General features: G+C 39.8%; 1 protein-coding gene across 7 annotated transcripts in view; it reads left to right on the plus strand.

Annotated features, from left to right (window-relative positions):
• slc23a2 (solute carrier family 23 member 2) overlaps positions 1-14847 on the plus strand; it is a 40509-nt gene extending 25662 nt beyond the window's left edge. For 6 of the 7 annotated variants that reach the window (XM_034237675.1, XM_034237684.1, XM_034237689.1 and 3 more), the window contains 11 exons: positions 282-439; positions 2254-2345; positions 2786-2853; positions 4036-4217; positions 5050-5170; positions 6217-6373; positions 6696-6843; positions 6943-7048; positions 8668-8935; positions 9855-9950; positions 10335-10603. In XM_034237675.1, the coding sequence (XP_034093566.1) occupies positions 282-439; positions 2254-2345; positions 2786-2853; positions 4036-4217; positions 5050-5170; positions 6217-6373; positions 6696-6843; positions 6943-7048; positions 8668-8935; positions 9855-9950; positions 10335-10603 (1665 nt within the window). Of the gene's footprint in view, positions 1-281; positions 440-2253; positions 2346-2785; positions 2854-4035; positions 4218-5049; positions 5171-6216; positions 6374-6695; positions 6844-6942; positions 7049-8667; positions 8936-9854; positions 9951-10334 lie in introns of all 7 variants that reach the window. The other variant, XM_034237668.1, reaches the window with a different exon arrangement.
• Positions 14848-15794: the final 947 nt, after the last annotated feature.

Consider the following 15794-nt stretch of genomic DNA (forward strand, 5'->3'; position numbering starts at 1 on the left):
TCAAAAAACAAATCACTTGCTATTCTCCTGGCACAATATGTGTGGCATTAATATGTTTTTAACTAAAAGGGAATCATAAGGCTATTTACAAACGGGTAGGAGTTTTCTACATTTACCTATAAGATAAGGATCTTAAAGAAAAAAGGTTTATACTCATGATTGATGTATTTTTGGAACATGCTCTATATTAAACTATGGTGTTTTTGTGCTGAGGATACAATCAGTGTCCGTAAGTACTGACTGTCACACCCCCCCGCTGACTGTGGCTTCTTGTCTTGCAGCACTACCTGACATGTTTCAGTGGAACCATCGCCGTGCCGTTTCTCCTGGCTGATGCGATGTGCGTGGGCTTCGATCAGTGGGCCATCAGCCAGCTCATTGGGACCATCTTCTTCTGCGTGGGGATCACCACCCTGCTTCAGACTACACTGGGCTGCAGGTATACTCACATCACTGTCTCTAAATACTTAGGGAAAGGCTGTCCTAAATAACAAACACCCCCAGGCATACAGTTTGTATGTACAGGTTTTCTACAATTCGTACATTGTATTCTGTCTTTCACTTCCTCACCTCCACCCTTTCTATTCTCTCCCCTTTCATCTCCCTCTCATCTCTAAGAACCACTTAAAGATGAGGGTCATTGTCGACATGAAGTACCTCTTTCTCCATCCTCCCTCTACATGTCACTTTGGAGTGGGCTTAAGTGTGTTTGTGTGCACATATTTTAGTATATGCATACACGTCCTTTTATTAGTCAGATTGAATACATATTTGTATTGTAAATATCTCACATAAATAAAGCAGTGACAGTTCTCCTGTATGCATTAAATGACAATTGTAGTTCCTTGTTTTGTTCATATGACTGCAGTTGTAAAAGAGTAGAAAGTATATCTCCCAAGAAGTAGCTTTTTGTTTCATAATTGAGACAACAGAGAAAACTTGTAGGTCCTCCCTCTGGTCTGCGGTCAAATTCATTTTGACCGCAGACCAGAGGGAGGACCTACAAGTTCAATGATTGCGTGACTGGACAAGCTATAATCAATTAAACACACAGTCACATGTCTTTTTTGTTGCACCATATTAACCAAGAAGGAAGTAGCCTGCTTGAAGCCATACCAGGAACTCTTCATTTTACTCAGTTCTTCCAAGATTAATTACAATCGGTTGAATAAGCACCTGCCTGAAAATATTTCCCATAATATTCACCCCTCACATGTTCCTCCTCCCTTCTTCTGTCATGGTTCCCTCTCAGTACTTTTCCTACCTTTGATGTTTTTTGAGTCATTTTCACCCTACACAAACCCAAACAGACAGATACTCGCTGTTCTTTTTGACACCAACTCCATGTCCTCGACTGGTGCCTCCATAAATGATAAATGGTCTGCAAGCATTGTCTTATCTTGTTTTTGTGAAGTCGATGTGCAGCATGCTGTCATAGCAACAAACGGGACATTGTATGATCTCTGGCGGTCTTTCTCTTGGTCTTTTCCTTGCTTTCTGACACGAGTCAGACTCATTGGGAACAAGCAGCTTTACAAAAGGGTTATAATTACACGCACACAACAATAGGTCCATCCCAATGTGATTTTTATCATGTTTTATTTGAAAATACATAACATTTGGAAATCAGTTTGTAGTCGGCGGACAGGTTAAACTTCAAATAAGCAGGTGTACTAAATACTATATCTTCACTTCCTCTTTCTTAAGAACGTAAATGTTCTTGATCCCTTTTTTTCAACTTATTCACAGCCTTTATAGATGTTCATTGCATTTGAACTTCTATGACCTCATAGGAGTTTTTGTATTATTCTCTGTCGTTTGATCTTTTTTGATATCCCTATACTGCCACCACCGCTTATTACAGTTCATTAGAGGTCAGCCTTACTATAGAATGTTGCGGACTAGTTTCTGGATCTTTAAGACGGTTACAGCAAATATATCATGTACTTTAGTGTGTGGTGGGTGTGGGATGGTTTGAGTGAAAAGAGGAAGATAAAAAGGGAAGGAGAACATTCATTTTGTGATATCAATCATTATTCTTCCTACCGGATCATGTGATCTCACATGATCCAGACAAAAGGTCAGGGTTATTCTTACTTCACATAAGTTCATCAACTGTGTATCCCACAATGATGACTCACCTGAAATGATGTCGCCCAGTGACCCTGCTTTCTACACTTGATTTAAACACTCCTTTGTTATAAGTTTAAGTGAATATACATGTTTTTTTTAACAGTGCTTTCCTTTGTTTAGGTTGCCTTTGTTTCAGGCCAGTGCTTTTGCCTTCCTTGCACCAGCCAGAGCAATCCTGTCACTGGACAAATGGAAGTGTAATAACACAGGAGGTAACTAAAGAGTTTTGTCAATACAAATAACATTAAACGGATTGAAATTATTTTTAGATCTGTTTGTTGCTGGCAAAACGGATTATCGAGCTATCATTTAAAAATGTAAATAGACCAAATGGTTAGAAGAATTGTCTGCATGTATTTCCTTTTTTTTTTTTTAAAGTATGTTGTCCCTTTTGGTATACTGGGTCTGTTGATTACATTTTGAGAATAATGATGATAGGAACCGATGTATTTCATGTCTACCTCGGTCTGCTTTGTGAGGGTAGATATGATAAAAACATATTATACATGTTATTTGATCTTTGTTTACATTGATCCCAAATGTTGTCAGCATCAAAGCTTGCAGGGACTGTAGGGAATACATACGTATATAGTGAGCTAATGAAGTTCTCCCCTTTTCTAATTATTCATCTCCCTGTCTTTTCCATCATCAGAGGTTCCACTATTCAACAGCACAGAGCTTCTGAACACAGAGCACATCTGGCACCCCAGGATACGAGAGGTGAGCGAAAGACAAATTAAAGAATTTAAAATATGTTGTTGTTCATGAGTAAAGGAAACTGAAGTCAAGAAAATATGAGAGAAAGATGTCAGTCAGCTTAATAACTCCTTATGGACATTTTGACACAACTATGGGTAAACTAGGAGAGGGCACTCTGTACAGTTCAGGATGGACTGTGTGTACTGTGTGTATGCATGACAGTGGAAAGATAAGAGACAATATGCAGGTTACATTAACATCAACAGTAACTATAATAGGAGCCTGAGAAGATGTGTTCTGTTGTAGTCAGCGCTTGGTTAACTTCGTCATTTGCTAGTGATACATACGCAGATACAAATCTTCACTCATTCATAATAATCTACTACTTGTTTTTTTTTTACAAATAATGGTTTGGTCTATAAATTAGTGTAAAAAAACATCCCAGTTTCTCCAAGTCTTGAGATGTTTTGAAAAATCAAATACATTTGATTTAAAATGATATAAAACGCAGAAAAGCAGGTCCTCTGTGTTTTAAAGGTTGAAACAGTACTTTCTGCTACTTAAGCATGAATAATGACCAATTATTTTGTTATCATCAAAATAGACAACAATGGATGTTTTAAACAGGATATTTAAAAAAAATTCTCTTATAACTTATATATTGTTATGTATCTCATATGGCAGAGTTTAAATGTTTGTTTGTCTGTGAAGTCAAATCTCTACGTGAGCGGATGATAAAGCGGTCTATTCTAAATATCAGATCCCATTCTGTATGGCTTCAGGGTGTAGTTTCCGTGAAAGAAGCTGTTAATTTGTATTAACCTTTTTCCGTTAGCGTAAGCCATTTGAGCAATTGATTTTTATGTGACGCATGAATGAGACTTAACTCAATCCGGCCAAATACAATTGTTCAATGGTCTGAGGGCAGGATGTGATAAAAAGTGAGCGGAGTGAACACAAAGAAGGATTAAGACAGGACTAACAGGATTTTGATTCTGTAACCTCATCTCCTCCAACCAAGAAAACAATGGCTCCTTAAATGTGATTTCCCAGGATTTCTTTAAGGATTTCTTTTTTTGGGTTACACTTTAATAACAAATCCAACATGCTCATTCTGATTTATTTGCTGCTTTTTGTTTTTATTAATACATTTTGTTCATAATGATGTATACATCTGTCTCTATAATTTCAATGTTCTGCCAGATCCAAGGGGCTATCATCGTGTCATCTTTGATCGAGGTGTGTATCGGAGCGCTGGGTCTGCCTGGGCTCCTGCTGAGATTCATCGGACCTCTGACCATCACCCCGACCGTGACGCTCATCGGCCTGTCTGGGTTCCAGGCTGCGGGGGAGAGGGCCGGAAAACACTGGGGCATCGCTATGCTGTAGGTTCAGACTTTACACAAAGAAATGCACATTCAGGTGTCAAAAGACGTCCTAATAGTGACCCTCATCTGGGAATATTAGTGATCCCTTTATGTGTTCAGTACATACTGAGGATACAGATGGTAGTTAGTGGAAATATTCAGGAACACACTAAATATACCGACGATCTGCTATAGTAGACAATGCTGTAGGAATGCTAAGTGTCTATTAATACATGTTGTCACCATTGGAAACTCGGCACTCCTACATCCATTTTCCCAATTTCAGAACTTAACTGACAGCTTTTTACATCAAAATACTTTATGCTACATATTTTGAGTGTTGTCTTAAGCATTTGTACAAATATGAGTATTATATCTGCATGGTAGGCTGTAGCTCAGTGACTGATTTACAGTCAAATAAACTTTCGAGTGCTCTGCCTTTACAAAGAATATGTACAGTTAGAAATAGAGCTGATCAGGAGACATAAAGAAAGCGTTTGTTTTTCCTTAAGGATAGAACATACTGTATGATGTAAAGAAACAGAGGATTGATTCATGGGGGAAGATCCACTTCAAAGCTGTGATATTCACGTGTTGTGACATCAGTTCTTGCTGTTTTGCACTGTAGCCGGGGGCCTCCTCGTTTGGCTCCACAGGGAGAGGGGATATGTGCCTGTAATTGCCACTGATTTGCTTTTTCACCGGCAGTTAGGATAATGGATTGGCTTTGAAGCCTCTGGGGTCTGTGTTGGACGTAGATGTCTGGAACATGTTAGCACAGGATAAGCTTCCTCACAGGAGAATATTGTGTTGACTAGACAAAATAACAAGTTCATGTTTCTGTCTGCAGGACTATCTTCTTGGTGCTGCTCTTCTCTCAATATGCCAGAAATGTTCACTTCCCTCTGCCAGTCTACAAGCACAAGAAAGGCTGGACTTTCTACAGGCTGCAGGTCTTCAAAATGTTCCCTGTAAGTACATAACCCCTCCTACAGTTACATCAGGGCCGCCCCTGGCCAACTTGTGGCCCCACGCAAAATTGTGTGATGAGGCCCTCTGTGTCGCGAGCGTCGATGGGGGGGGGGTGCTAGTGGAGCACGTGCGTGAGCGCCGGAGCCTCTGAACTGTTGCGCTTCTGATGAGGCTCCCTCCGCAAGATGAGGCCCACGCCACGAGGTGAGGCCCCACGCAGTCTGTGTGATCTGCGTGTAGGGAGGGGTGGGCCTGAGTTACATGCATACTTTAGCTTGTTGCCTAATGCCTCTTGACTGGTAAATGTTCACGTTAGATGAGTTTATTTATTAGCATCTTCCCCCCTTGCCCTCACTAATAACTGAGTTCCCCTCTTAGTCAAGAATATTCAACAGAGCTAATTTAATTCTCCCTTGGAGCAGGTGCAAGTATTTCTGTCTGCATGCGTATGTGCAGTATATGAACCACCAGTCCTCTCCTGCCATCTGGTGACACATTTAAATATAAACTCTCTTAAATTCAGTTATCTATTAGTCTGATGTATGCACACAAACATACACATTTAATTTACCATAGTTGAAATGTGCTGGAAAAGCTTAAAAAGTGCTTAGTTTTTTTACTTTGGAAAAGCTGTAAATCTGCAAACAACTTAAATAAAAATGTTCTCGCTGTTATGAGTTAAATCAATTAAATTATTAAAGTTTTAAGTCATGGTAAAGTTAAAGATAGAGCATCTTTATTTTCAGTATTTTTAAACGTTATATTAGTCTTATATAGTTTGACATTAAACCAAACACTGTTCTAGATTGGAATACCATATTTTACCAATAGGTGTCGCACTTTTTTTACCCAGCAGCTGTTTTTACAGGAAGCGAAAAGTGCTTTTTTTAAATGTGTTCCTCAAAAATATGAATTGAGATATATATATATATATTGGTGTTGCATGTACACAAATTGGTGCAGGACTCAAATGAATAAATAGTTTTTATTTATTTAACTTTATCTGCAATATGAATATCTAATAAGCGTTGTTTCTTTGACCCAGATCATAATGGCCATCCTCGTGTCATGGCTGCTGTGTTTCATTTTCACTGTGACGGACGTTTTCCCGCCGGAAGTAGACAAATACGGTTACCAAGCCCGCACAGACGCGCGTCAAGGAATCGTCCAAGCCGCCCCGTGGTTTAAGATACCGTACCCATGTAAGTGTTTGTGAGGAGGAACAGATTGTTGGTGTTGTGCTGTGTTCGACAATTTTGAGAAGAAAATGGATTGAAAAAGAAATCTGGTAATCGATTTTCCAAGTCTTATCGAAATACTTTTCTCTCCTTAAGAACATGTGAAAATGCTTTAACTATGATATATATAAACAAGTATATATCACAGGACTCTACTGACAGAAACCAATAAATAGAACCAAATGTAAAATAGTTGGAGGGAAGGCCGATCATAGTGTTGTAAATCATACCATAATGAATGCAGCTGTTTCTCCTCTCTGACCCACTCTGTGTTTTACCTCCACAGTCCAGTGGGGCTTCCCGACAGTAACGGCTGCAGGTGTGATCGGCATGATGAGTGCTGTGGTGGCCAGCATCATCGAATCCATCGGAGATTACTACGCCTGCGCACGTCTCTCCTGTGCTCCTCCACCCCCCATCCACGCCATCAATAGGTGACCCTTCAATTCAAATAGTCTCTGTTCATCATTGTAACAATTGAGTTTGTTTGGAAATCAAGTGAAATTAAAATACTTTCATTGTTTTCTATGTAGGGGGATATTTGTGGAGGGGATCTCCTGTGTGCTGGATGGTGTTTTCGGGACAGGAAATGGCTCCACCTCCTCCAGTCCGAATATAGGTGTTCTTGGAATCACAAAGGTAACAGTGTTTGCTCACTGCAATTAATAATGTTATTTATTTACTGTGATGGTGTATTTGTGTAAAATAAATAAAAAGGAGCTGAGAGGGTAAGTGAAAAATATAAAGAAAGACAAATAATGTTCAACTGTTTTAACCCTAACCCTTTTCAACGGAAAAAATACCTGATTTGCTGATTCTCTTAAATGTGAAGATATTTTCCTTTTCCACTGTTAAAATGAAATATGATCGGGTTTTGGGTGTTGGTTTGACAAAATGTTTGCTCGGGCTCTAGGAAGTTGTCATGGGCATTTTTCACAATTCTCTCATTTATAGATTACATTTTAGTCACATGAATTCATAATGAGAACAGTCGTTATCGTTTCAGCCCTACATTGCAATAAAAAATCTCAAAGTTCCTCACACTGATCCTTACCCATTAGCCCTTCTTACAAAGTGTGATTCTGTTAAAGTAGAGGTACAAATACACTGATGCTTCAAAATCATGCCCTGGAAACATCCGTCACTTAAGGCCCTGTCACACTGTCCCGAAATTGACACCCGATGGACACACGAATATGGAATTGTGAATTTCGCACGAAGATGGCCCCGAACCACACACGAAGGCAACATTTACATTACATTTAAGACATACAACTGCAATGAAAGTGCCAAAAACAATTATGTTACAGTACTATGATACTGTAGTGATATCTTCAGACTTTGTTCTTTACTTTATCCGTCGTTATATGTAGAAAATATTACGTTTTCTCCGTAATGTTGTTTCCATAACAACAACTTCCTGTCAACTGTCCTTCAAAATAATATATTATATCCTTTTTAGTTTCACAGAACACAAATTGGGTTATTTACATAATATATTTACATGATTTTGTTGTGCAATAAAACAACCCGATGGACACACGATAAAGGAAATGTTCAAATTCGGCTGTGATCGTAGCAACATCGGGCCATTCGTGAGGGCATCTTAAACCATCGTATGACCGCCGGTGGAGTTTCTCAGGCTCCGGCAGCAACTTCGTGAGCGGTGGCAAAATCTTTGGCATGCCAAAAAATTGCCGAAGGACCTTGCGAAGGTTCATTTTCGTGTTGAATTCGTGTGTCAATTGTGCCCTTCGTAAGGCCATCGTGAGGGCATCTTGTTATCATCGGTGCCATCGGGCATTCGCCCCGATCAGAGTGAGGGTGAATGCACCGATGATAACACGAAGATGACACGATTTGACAAGATGCCCTCACGAGTGCCTTACGAAGTTGCCGCTCACGAAGTTGCTGCCGGAGCCTGAGAAACTCCACCGGCGGTCATACGATGGCTTAGATGCCCTCACGAATGGCCCGATGTTGCTACGATCACAGCCGAATTTGAACATTTCCTTTTATCGTGTGTCAATTTCGGGACAGTGTGACAGGGCCTTAATACTATACATACTGTAAGGATATTGAATATTTTCATTCAGCTATTTTATAATGTTCTATAAATAACATAATGTGTAGCATCACATTACCATGTGCCTATGAACTGGATGGTGGGAGCATTATTTGTTGAATTGATATTGTAGCCCGCCCTGGCTGACCTGTCTTTGCTCCCTCTGACCTCTGATTTCTGATTGGTCTCCCAGGTGGGCAGCAGACGTGTGATTCAGTATGGAGCTGCCATGATGGTGCTGCTGGGGCTCGTGGGTAAATTCAGCGCCCTGTTTGCCTCCCTGCCCGACCCCGTCCTGGGAGCTCTGTTCTGCACCCTGTTTGGGATGATCACAGCCGTGGGACTCTCCAACCTGCAGTTTGTTGACCTCAACTCCTCCAGGAACCTCTTTGTTCTCGGCTTCTCCATCTTCTTCGGCCTGACGCTTCCCAGCTACCTCAAAGAGAACCCATTGGTCACCGGTAAGTCGGGGGCAGATACACAAGAAACACAATGGCCGTGTACTTAGAATTATCATGAGGGATAATTGTGACTCACATTTAGCTCAGTACCGATTTAATGGAGCATTTCAAATATTGCTCTGCACAAGATTCTCTACCCTGGACCTCTTTTGAATTATTTGTGATTAACAGGAGTAACATACTGAGTTATGACTACTGAATTATGACTGAGTAACTTTGGTTTAACACATACAGTCAGTGATAAGTGGTCAGTGAGAGAGAAAGGAAATTAACACATGCCCAAAAGGAAATGATACCGTTTCCAAACCTAACTTTGCCATACAAATCATTGAAATGTCTGGGAGTTCCCCTCGTCAGAGATGTGTAAAGGCCGACGGGTAATACTTGATTTTGAAGGGAATGTTACGATCCTGTCCGTCAAAATCCGACAGCAGCGAAAAAATCTAGCGCAACCTCTGCTTTTGTGTCTGACATTTTCAGCCATGTTTTTTTGTTACTTCTCAGCCACACTCGCATTATTGATCAGTTTCTGCTGTAAGCATTTACATTTATCACATCGTTTTTTCCCAAGTCTTGCACATCTGGACCTCCAACTGCATTCTCTTAAACATTTTGAGACATTTTCTGTCACGGTTACATTCAAACTGCTAACACTTTGTAGACTGATCCATGAATGACTTGTGAATAAACAAACCCAATAGATGCAAATACACCCAGTGAGTAGTTTCTCTGGATAAATCACTGACTGTCTTAGGAGGGAATTTACTGAACTATAACTGGTATAGTTTAAGTTAAGTTTGAGTTTGTGAGGATATTCCAAAATGTGTGTTTCTGGAACTGAAATATGACTGAAACTGAGAGACATTTAATTGTTTTTTTGAAGAGTAACTAAGCCCCTGTCTTTTTTCATAATTTGCAGGAATAGTTGGCGTAGATCAAGTGTTGAACGTGCTCCTCACCACTGCCATGTTTGTCGGAGGCTCTGTAGCCTTCGTTTTGGACAATACCATACCTGGTAAGGGGTTTCGTACTCTCTTTTTCGTACATCTGTCCAACTCAGTATTTTTAAAAGAAATGCAGCCTGAAATGATCTTTGGGCTATAAATGCAATGGCTTGATCAACTTGACAATGTGTTCATTTGACAGTTTTTTTTGTATGTAGTGCAATTCTGTGTCAAATGTCCTTTTTCATTTATATCATAAAAAGTGAACCTTTTTTATACAGTTTTTATTTTTACACGTTGAGTGAAAAGCTGGGCGTTAAAGTATGGGCTGGCTGTTTCGTGTGAACGATGGAAAAAATGTCCAGTGATTAAAATGTTTAGTCATAGCTTTATTTCAGAGCAGTTATATCTCCACAGTAAAAACTATGATTAATCTGTCTTTCTTCTCTGCTCAGGCACCGCTGAAGAGCGAGGCATCAAGAAGTTGAAGCGTGGCACTGGTGTCAGCACAGCAGAGCTGGAAGGGATGAGATCGTATGATCTGCCAGTTGGGATGGACTTTCTCCGCAGACACCCGGTCTTCAAGTACTTCCCCATCAGCCCCACCTTCCAAGGCTACCAGTGGGGGAAGCTACAGGGAGCCTGCAGGCGCAGAAAGGGACATGGGGATGCAGTGAAGGGGGGAGGGGAGGGAGGCGCAGCTCCAGGGGAGAGTGGGGTATAGCCAACAGGCTGGGGCCACAACATCCAAAATGTGGCTGAAGTTGGGGAGCAAGGGATGGTACAATAAGGTAAATGGATGGGAGAGTACAGGACTGAACGATGCAGGATTCGGGACTGTGTGTGATGCACAATCCCCCCCCCCACCCCCAGTATGTGTTTTCTTTAGCTCGTGCCAGTCTTTTCCCACTTACCACTATGCTATTTAAAGCATGCTATAGCAAGTCACAGCATGCTATAAAATATGTCACCAATGCAGAGGTTAGTTGGTGTGTGTGCATGTGTGTTTGCATTAAGAGAAAAACTTCTTTGTGCATTATTTTAATTGCACTATAATCCAGGAGGAGACAGGTGGACATCAAACATTCATGCTGAATGTTTGGATCATTACTTGCTAATTTAACAACATTATAAAACATATTTTACCGAAAACTCAGTAGATTATGTCAATCGAGGATTATGCAAAATTCCTGGTATGGATCATCCGCCTCTTAACTTGTTATGCTGCCTCATTAGAGACACATACACACACATGTGCTCACACACCTTCAGCCTCAACAAAACTAGCTTGAGCGCTACAATGCACGTTGGGTCATACAGATTGATGGGAGTTGTTTGTCAGGTGCCCTTAGCCATGCAAAGTGATTGTGAGTTTTTTATTTTTGCACTATCTGCCTCCTGAGTTCAAAAGCAGAATGTCTCTCCGCAGCTCATGCCCCCGTTTCTTCAGCTAAACCGAAGAACCGGTTCTGAACCTAAAAAGCTCTAGCACGGAGCTTGAACCAGAGTTGCGTTGGTGTGAATGAGGTATCAGAGACCTGTTCAGCACACAAAACATCCACTCATCTCGCGGTAAAGAAACTCGCATCCCCCATTTCTCTGAAGCAGTAGACGCTTCAGTTTTATCTTCACAAAACCAGTTTACATCTCTTGACAATGTGTCAATATTATGCATCAGTAACTAAAATGACTTTTCACACTTACAAAACAAATCCTTTTTGTATTACAAAACTACAAAACAAGCTCTACCCTTAAATAGTACCCCACCGACACTTTCCAAACCCACTTTACATACAGTAAGCCTGTACATGATTGTACTAGGAAGTAAAGGTGGTGGTTTTGTCTGGATATGGAGTATTTTCAAATAACAGAGGGGTTTGGGAGAGTTTAATGTTATTGCAGTTTGATGATTATTAATTTCCCTACATTCCTCCTCTTCCTATCTGCGCTCCCTCGCATGCCTCCCACTTTTATCCCTCTTTAATTAACTGCTGATGTTTGTCTCTGTCTGTTGTAGTTCAGGTTGTGGCGGTACATTTAGCTGAGTAAAGTTTAATGAGTAAAGTTTCAGAGCATCAGCAGCCTGTTACTTATTAGGCCTGAAGAGCTTGTCTCTAATTCGACACTTTGTGCCTTTTGTGTTTTTAATTGGAAAAACAGCGATTTTAAAAATGCCATTAAATATTTTGCAGAGATATAATCTTGGTAAATGATGAAACAAGTATTTGAATGAGAAAAACGACAGCTAATACACTAAATATTTAGTTTTCTACTAAACCTAAAAGCTCTTTATTTTTTATTTCATCTGATTGCGTGTTTCCCACATAGCAACACTTCTTTTACAAGTATTGGCTTTTTATTGCTATTTAGAAACTTAAAAACATCTCTTCCCAAATGTCCTCACTTTTTTTATCTACGACGTTAAAGCTATTTATTTATTTATGAGCAGAAAGTGGATGTTTAGAGATTACCTGAAGCAGTTTTCTGTTACAAAATGTTGAAAGTATATTTATTAATCTACTTGTTCATGCCCCCTAAAGATCGGTGTGATGGCGATGGACCACCCTCAGCTACAGGCGTGTGTTTAGAAACTCACAGCTGGCGTCAGCATTTCTTTCTAAAAATGGTTCCTAATATAAGCTGCTTCTATTTCATTCCATTTATATCATGATGTTTTAAAAAATAGAAAAACACTTAAATGTTACAACTGGATAGCTTAGTCAAGCTTCATTATCAATGCCTTTTTGCTACAAGTACTGTTTGCACATGTAATGGTGCCAACAAGATCAGGGTGTCAGAGTGAGAAACGCTAAAATGTCAAAAGTATAAGTATGAACGTTGTTTTGTTTAATGACCTGAAATCAAGGGGCTGATTGTGATTGAACAGTTTTAGACCTTTGTCTAGAACAGCATGGTTAGCTGTGGCCCCAGTTATGACTTCGACACCTACAACAATACTATTCTTGTGATTCGATCGCAAAAAGAATCAAAACATTAAATTGGGTCTTTAAAGATATTTAGTGATCTTGTAAATGTCTTGTGCCGCTGGGTATAATTAAAATGTTTGCTCAGGACCAAGTTAAAATCTTATATTTCCACAGGCTGTGATGCTCCTCCTTGCTCTACTACTTTGCTAGATAACATTGAACTAGCCTGTAGAACTATGAAATCGAGGCTGTCAAAATGTGTTTGACTTTTAATCACATACATTGTTTTCAAATTTAAATATACTTTATAAAGAAATCTTGCAAATCTAGTGTACATTCAGGCCGTACCAACGTACACAAATTCAACATACTATGCAGTTGGAACGCCCTACATAGTCATTTTATGTAATACTTAGTGTGAATATATTAGAATATATATTTGTATGCATTTTGAACACAGCCTAAAGTCCAGACACTACAGGGGCACCATTTTTCAGGTGTATGTAGTTTAAGTTAGAAAATGGTGGTAATAATTGCTGAAATTCAGGTCACAAACTGATGGCTTGCAGTCTGTGGAAATGTTTGATTTAAATGTTGATCTCATGGCGGAGAAAGAAAAGACTCGTCAGGTCACAAAGTAGGCTTGACAACCCGCTACTGATGTGTGCAGAAACTGAAAATCTAAAACCTCACGGTCATCATCTTAATATGTGCTGTGGAGATGATGTTCACGTGAGAGGTCAGAGAGGAGACCCCTCATCCTAATGCTTCTTCTTTTACAGAGGAGAGCAATTGAGGTGATTTGACTTTTTCAGCACACCTTGCAGTGATTCTGTAGATCATGGCATGCACAGATAAAAATCACATGCACAATGTGTCACTTTGTTTTCTGGGTCAAATGTTCCTCTCCACACTCACATACAAACTCTGTTTAACTCCTCAGTCCTGCAGTGTACTGGTGTCCTCTTATGTTTACTGTACCTGGTTTTCTCCCAGGAACTCTTACTGTTAATGTTACTGGGTGCAGGACACCGGCTGGCCACCTTATTAAGACTCTGTTGGTTGTTGTGAGTGAACCTGCCTTATCACCTAACAGCAAAATGTATTTTTGCCCACAGGCAGCTTCCTCTTGTTTTTAGCTTTTACCCTCCAGTTTGTATTGTACTTTCTTATTGATCACATAGTTGTTACAGTTAGAGTGAAAACTCTTTGGATTTCACAAGCACATACTCTCTTGTCCTTGAATCACACACGAGTTAGAATAACCAGCAGCTCTTAGGATGGTGGCCATAAGGTGAAAAACACAAAGAAATCTATCCCTTTCAGTTATTTTGAAGGGGGTGCTACCTTAAGAATATACTTGTGTAAAAGTGTTTTGTCTTTTTCAATGTTTTTTTTTTTTTTTTTTAATGTCAAATATTTGTAAGAAACAAATCATACTTTTTTAATCTTAAATCATGCTGGAAAACGCACCATTATGTTGTACTTTTTATTTGAAAAGTAAATACATGTCGATCCTATTTTGAATCTGTGGTTTGGTGGAATCCTTTCTTGTGTTTTTGTTTGGACCTTTTCATAACGCATTTTTTACTCTTAACATTGCTTTCTGTTCATGTTAACACATTACCAGTGTATATATATATATATATATAAAATAACAAGATGAGACTTTAAATAGATGTAAAAACATGTATATTTAATGCAGTAAAGTTTGCTAAACCTTCTGGAAGAGAAATTGTGTAAACTAATTGTAACAACAAAATGTTTTATTCGTTGTTCCTAAATCTATTTAATAAGATGTTGCTGAATGAATGCAGTCTTTTGTCTTTTTTGCAATTAAACTCAAATATGTCAGTTCTGTGACGGTTAGAAATGCATTTTAAATACCAGTACAGCATTTCTATAGAATACAGTGTAACCCTGTTAAAGGACATGATTCAGGTAGCAAAGCCTTTTTTTATTTAGATACAAATATAGAAGAATGTACCCTTAAATAATACAAGTAATATTGTACAGTTGGAGATAAAAAATTATTGCAATTGGTGTGGTAATTTATTGTGATTTTTGTTTGGGAATATACACTTATAATTATGTACATTCAAGGTGGGGTAGGTAATTTTGGAGAAACCAGCTCGAGTGCGCTAAAATTTGAAAATACACAACCGGAACAAATCTGCCACTTCCTTACAGAGCCCCTCATCCAACACGCACGAACGCGCACATGACCAATGAGGGCACGAGATAAGTTTGTGCACAGATGCAAGGCTGACAGGCAGGTAGGCCATCCAGTTATTTTAGCCGGGCCGGCTAAAATGATTGGTGGTGCTTTCACTGATGACATTTTTTAATGGATTTTTTGTCAAAGCACTTAAGATATTCATTGCTATCGGGATGTTAAGAGCATTCCATGGAATATAACAAAAAGTGTATCTCGAGCCGGTTTCTCAAATGTACCTACCCCACCTTTAAAGGGAATTTTTCTTTAACAAATCTTGAGCTCCTCTCTTGTTAACGGCAGGCCCGGACTGGCCATCGGGAGGACCGGGAGGTTTCCCGATGGCCTGGCCTGTTAAGTGGCCTGCTGGCCTGAGGATTCTTTTTGTAATGTAGCCTATGTATAGTGAACGCAACGCTGCGCAAATGGGGGTCTTGCCTCACAGAGGGTGACTGGTTGTCTACATGATGTGGCCCGCCGACATGGCCACTTTCATACAGATCATACACTAAAGCCCTCGATTGGTCTCTGTGTGTCATTCAAGCTCGGGAGCGAGCGAGAGAGCGCGCGCACCGGTTACTGTATTGTTGCTGTTAGCATCTGGTGCTAGCTAGCTGCGCTAACCGATATAAGGAGCTGTTTCAACAACAAGGTGGAGGAGAGTCCTCTCCAGTCAGACTGAGAGACTGATAACTACAGCTCAGGTGAGGTAAAGGACTCTTGAGTGTTTAGATGGTTAACTTTGTCTAAGTTATCTCTGTGGGTCTCAAACG

The sequence above is a fragment of the Gymnodraco acuticeps genome, unplaced genomic scaffold (genome assembly GCF_902827175.1).
Source record: "Gymnodraco acuticeps unplaced genomic scaffold, fGymAcu1.1, whole genome shotgun sequence".
Lineage (NCBI taxonomy): Eukaryota > Metazoa > Chordata > Actinopteri > Perciformes > Bathydraconidae > Gymnodraco > Gymnodraco acuticeps.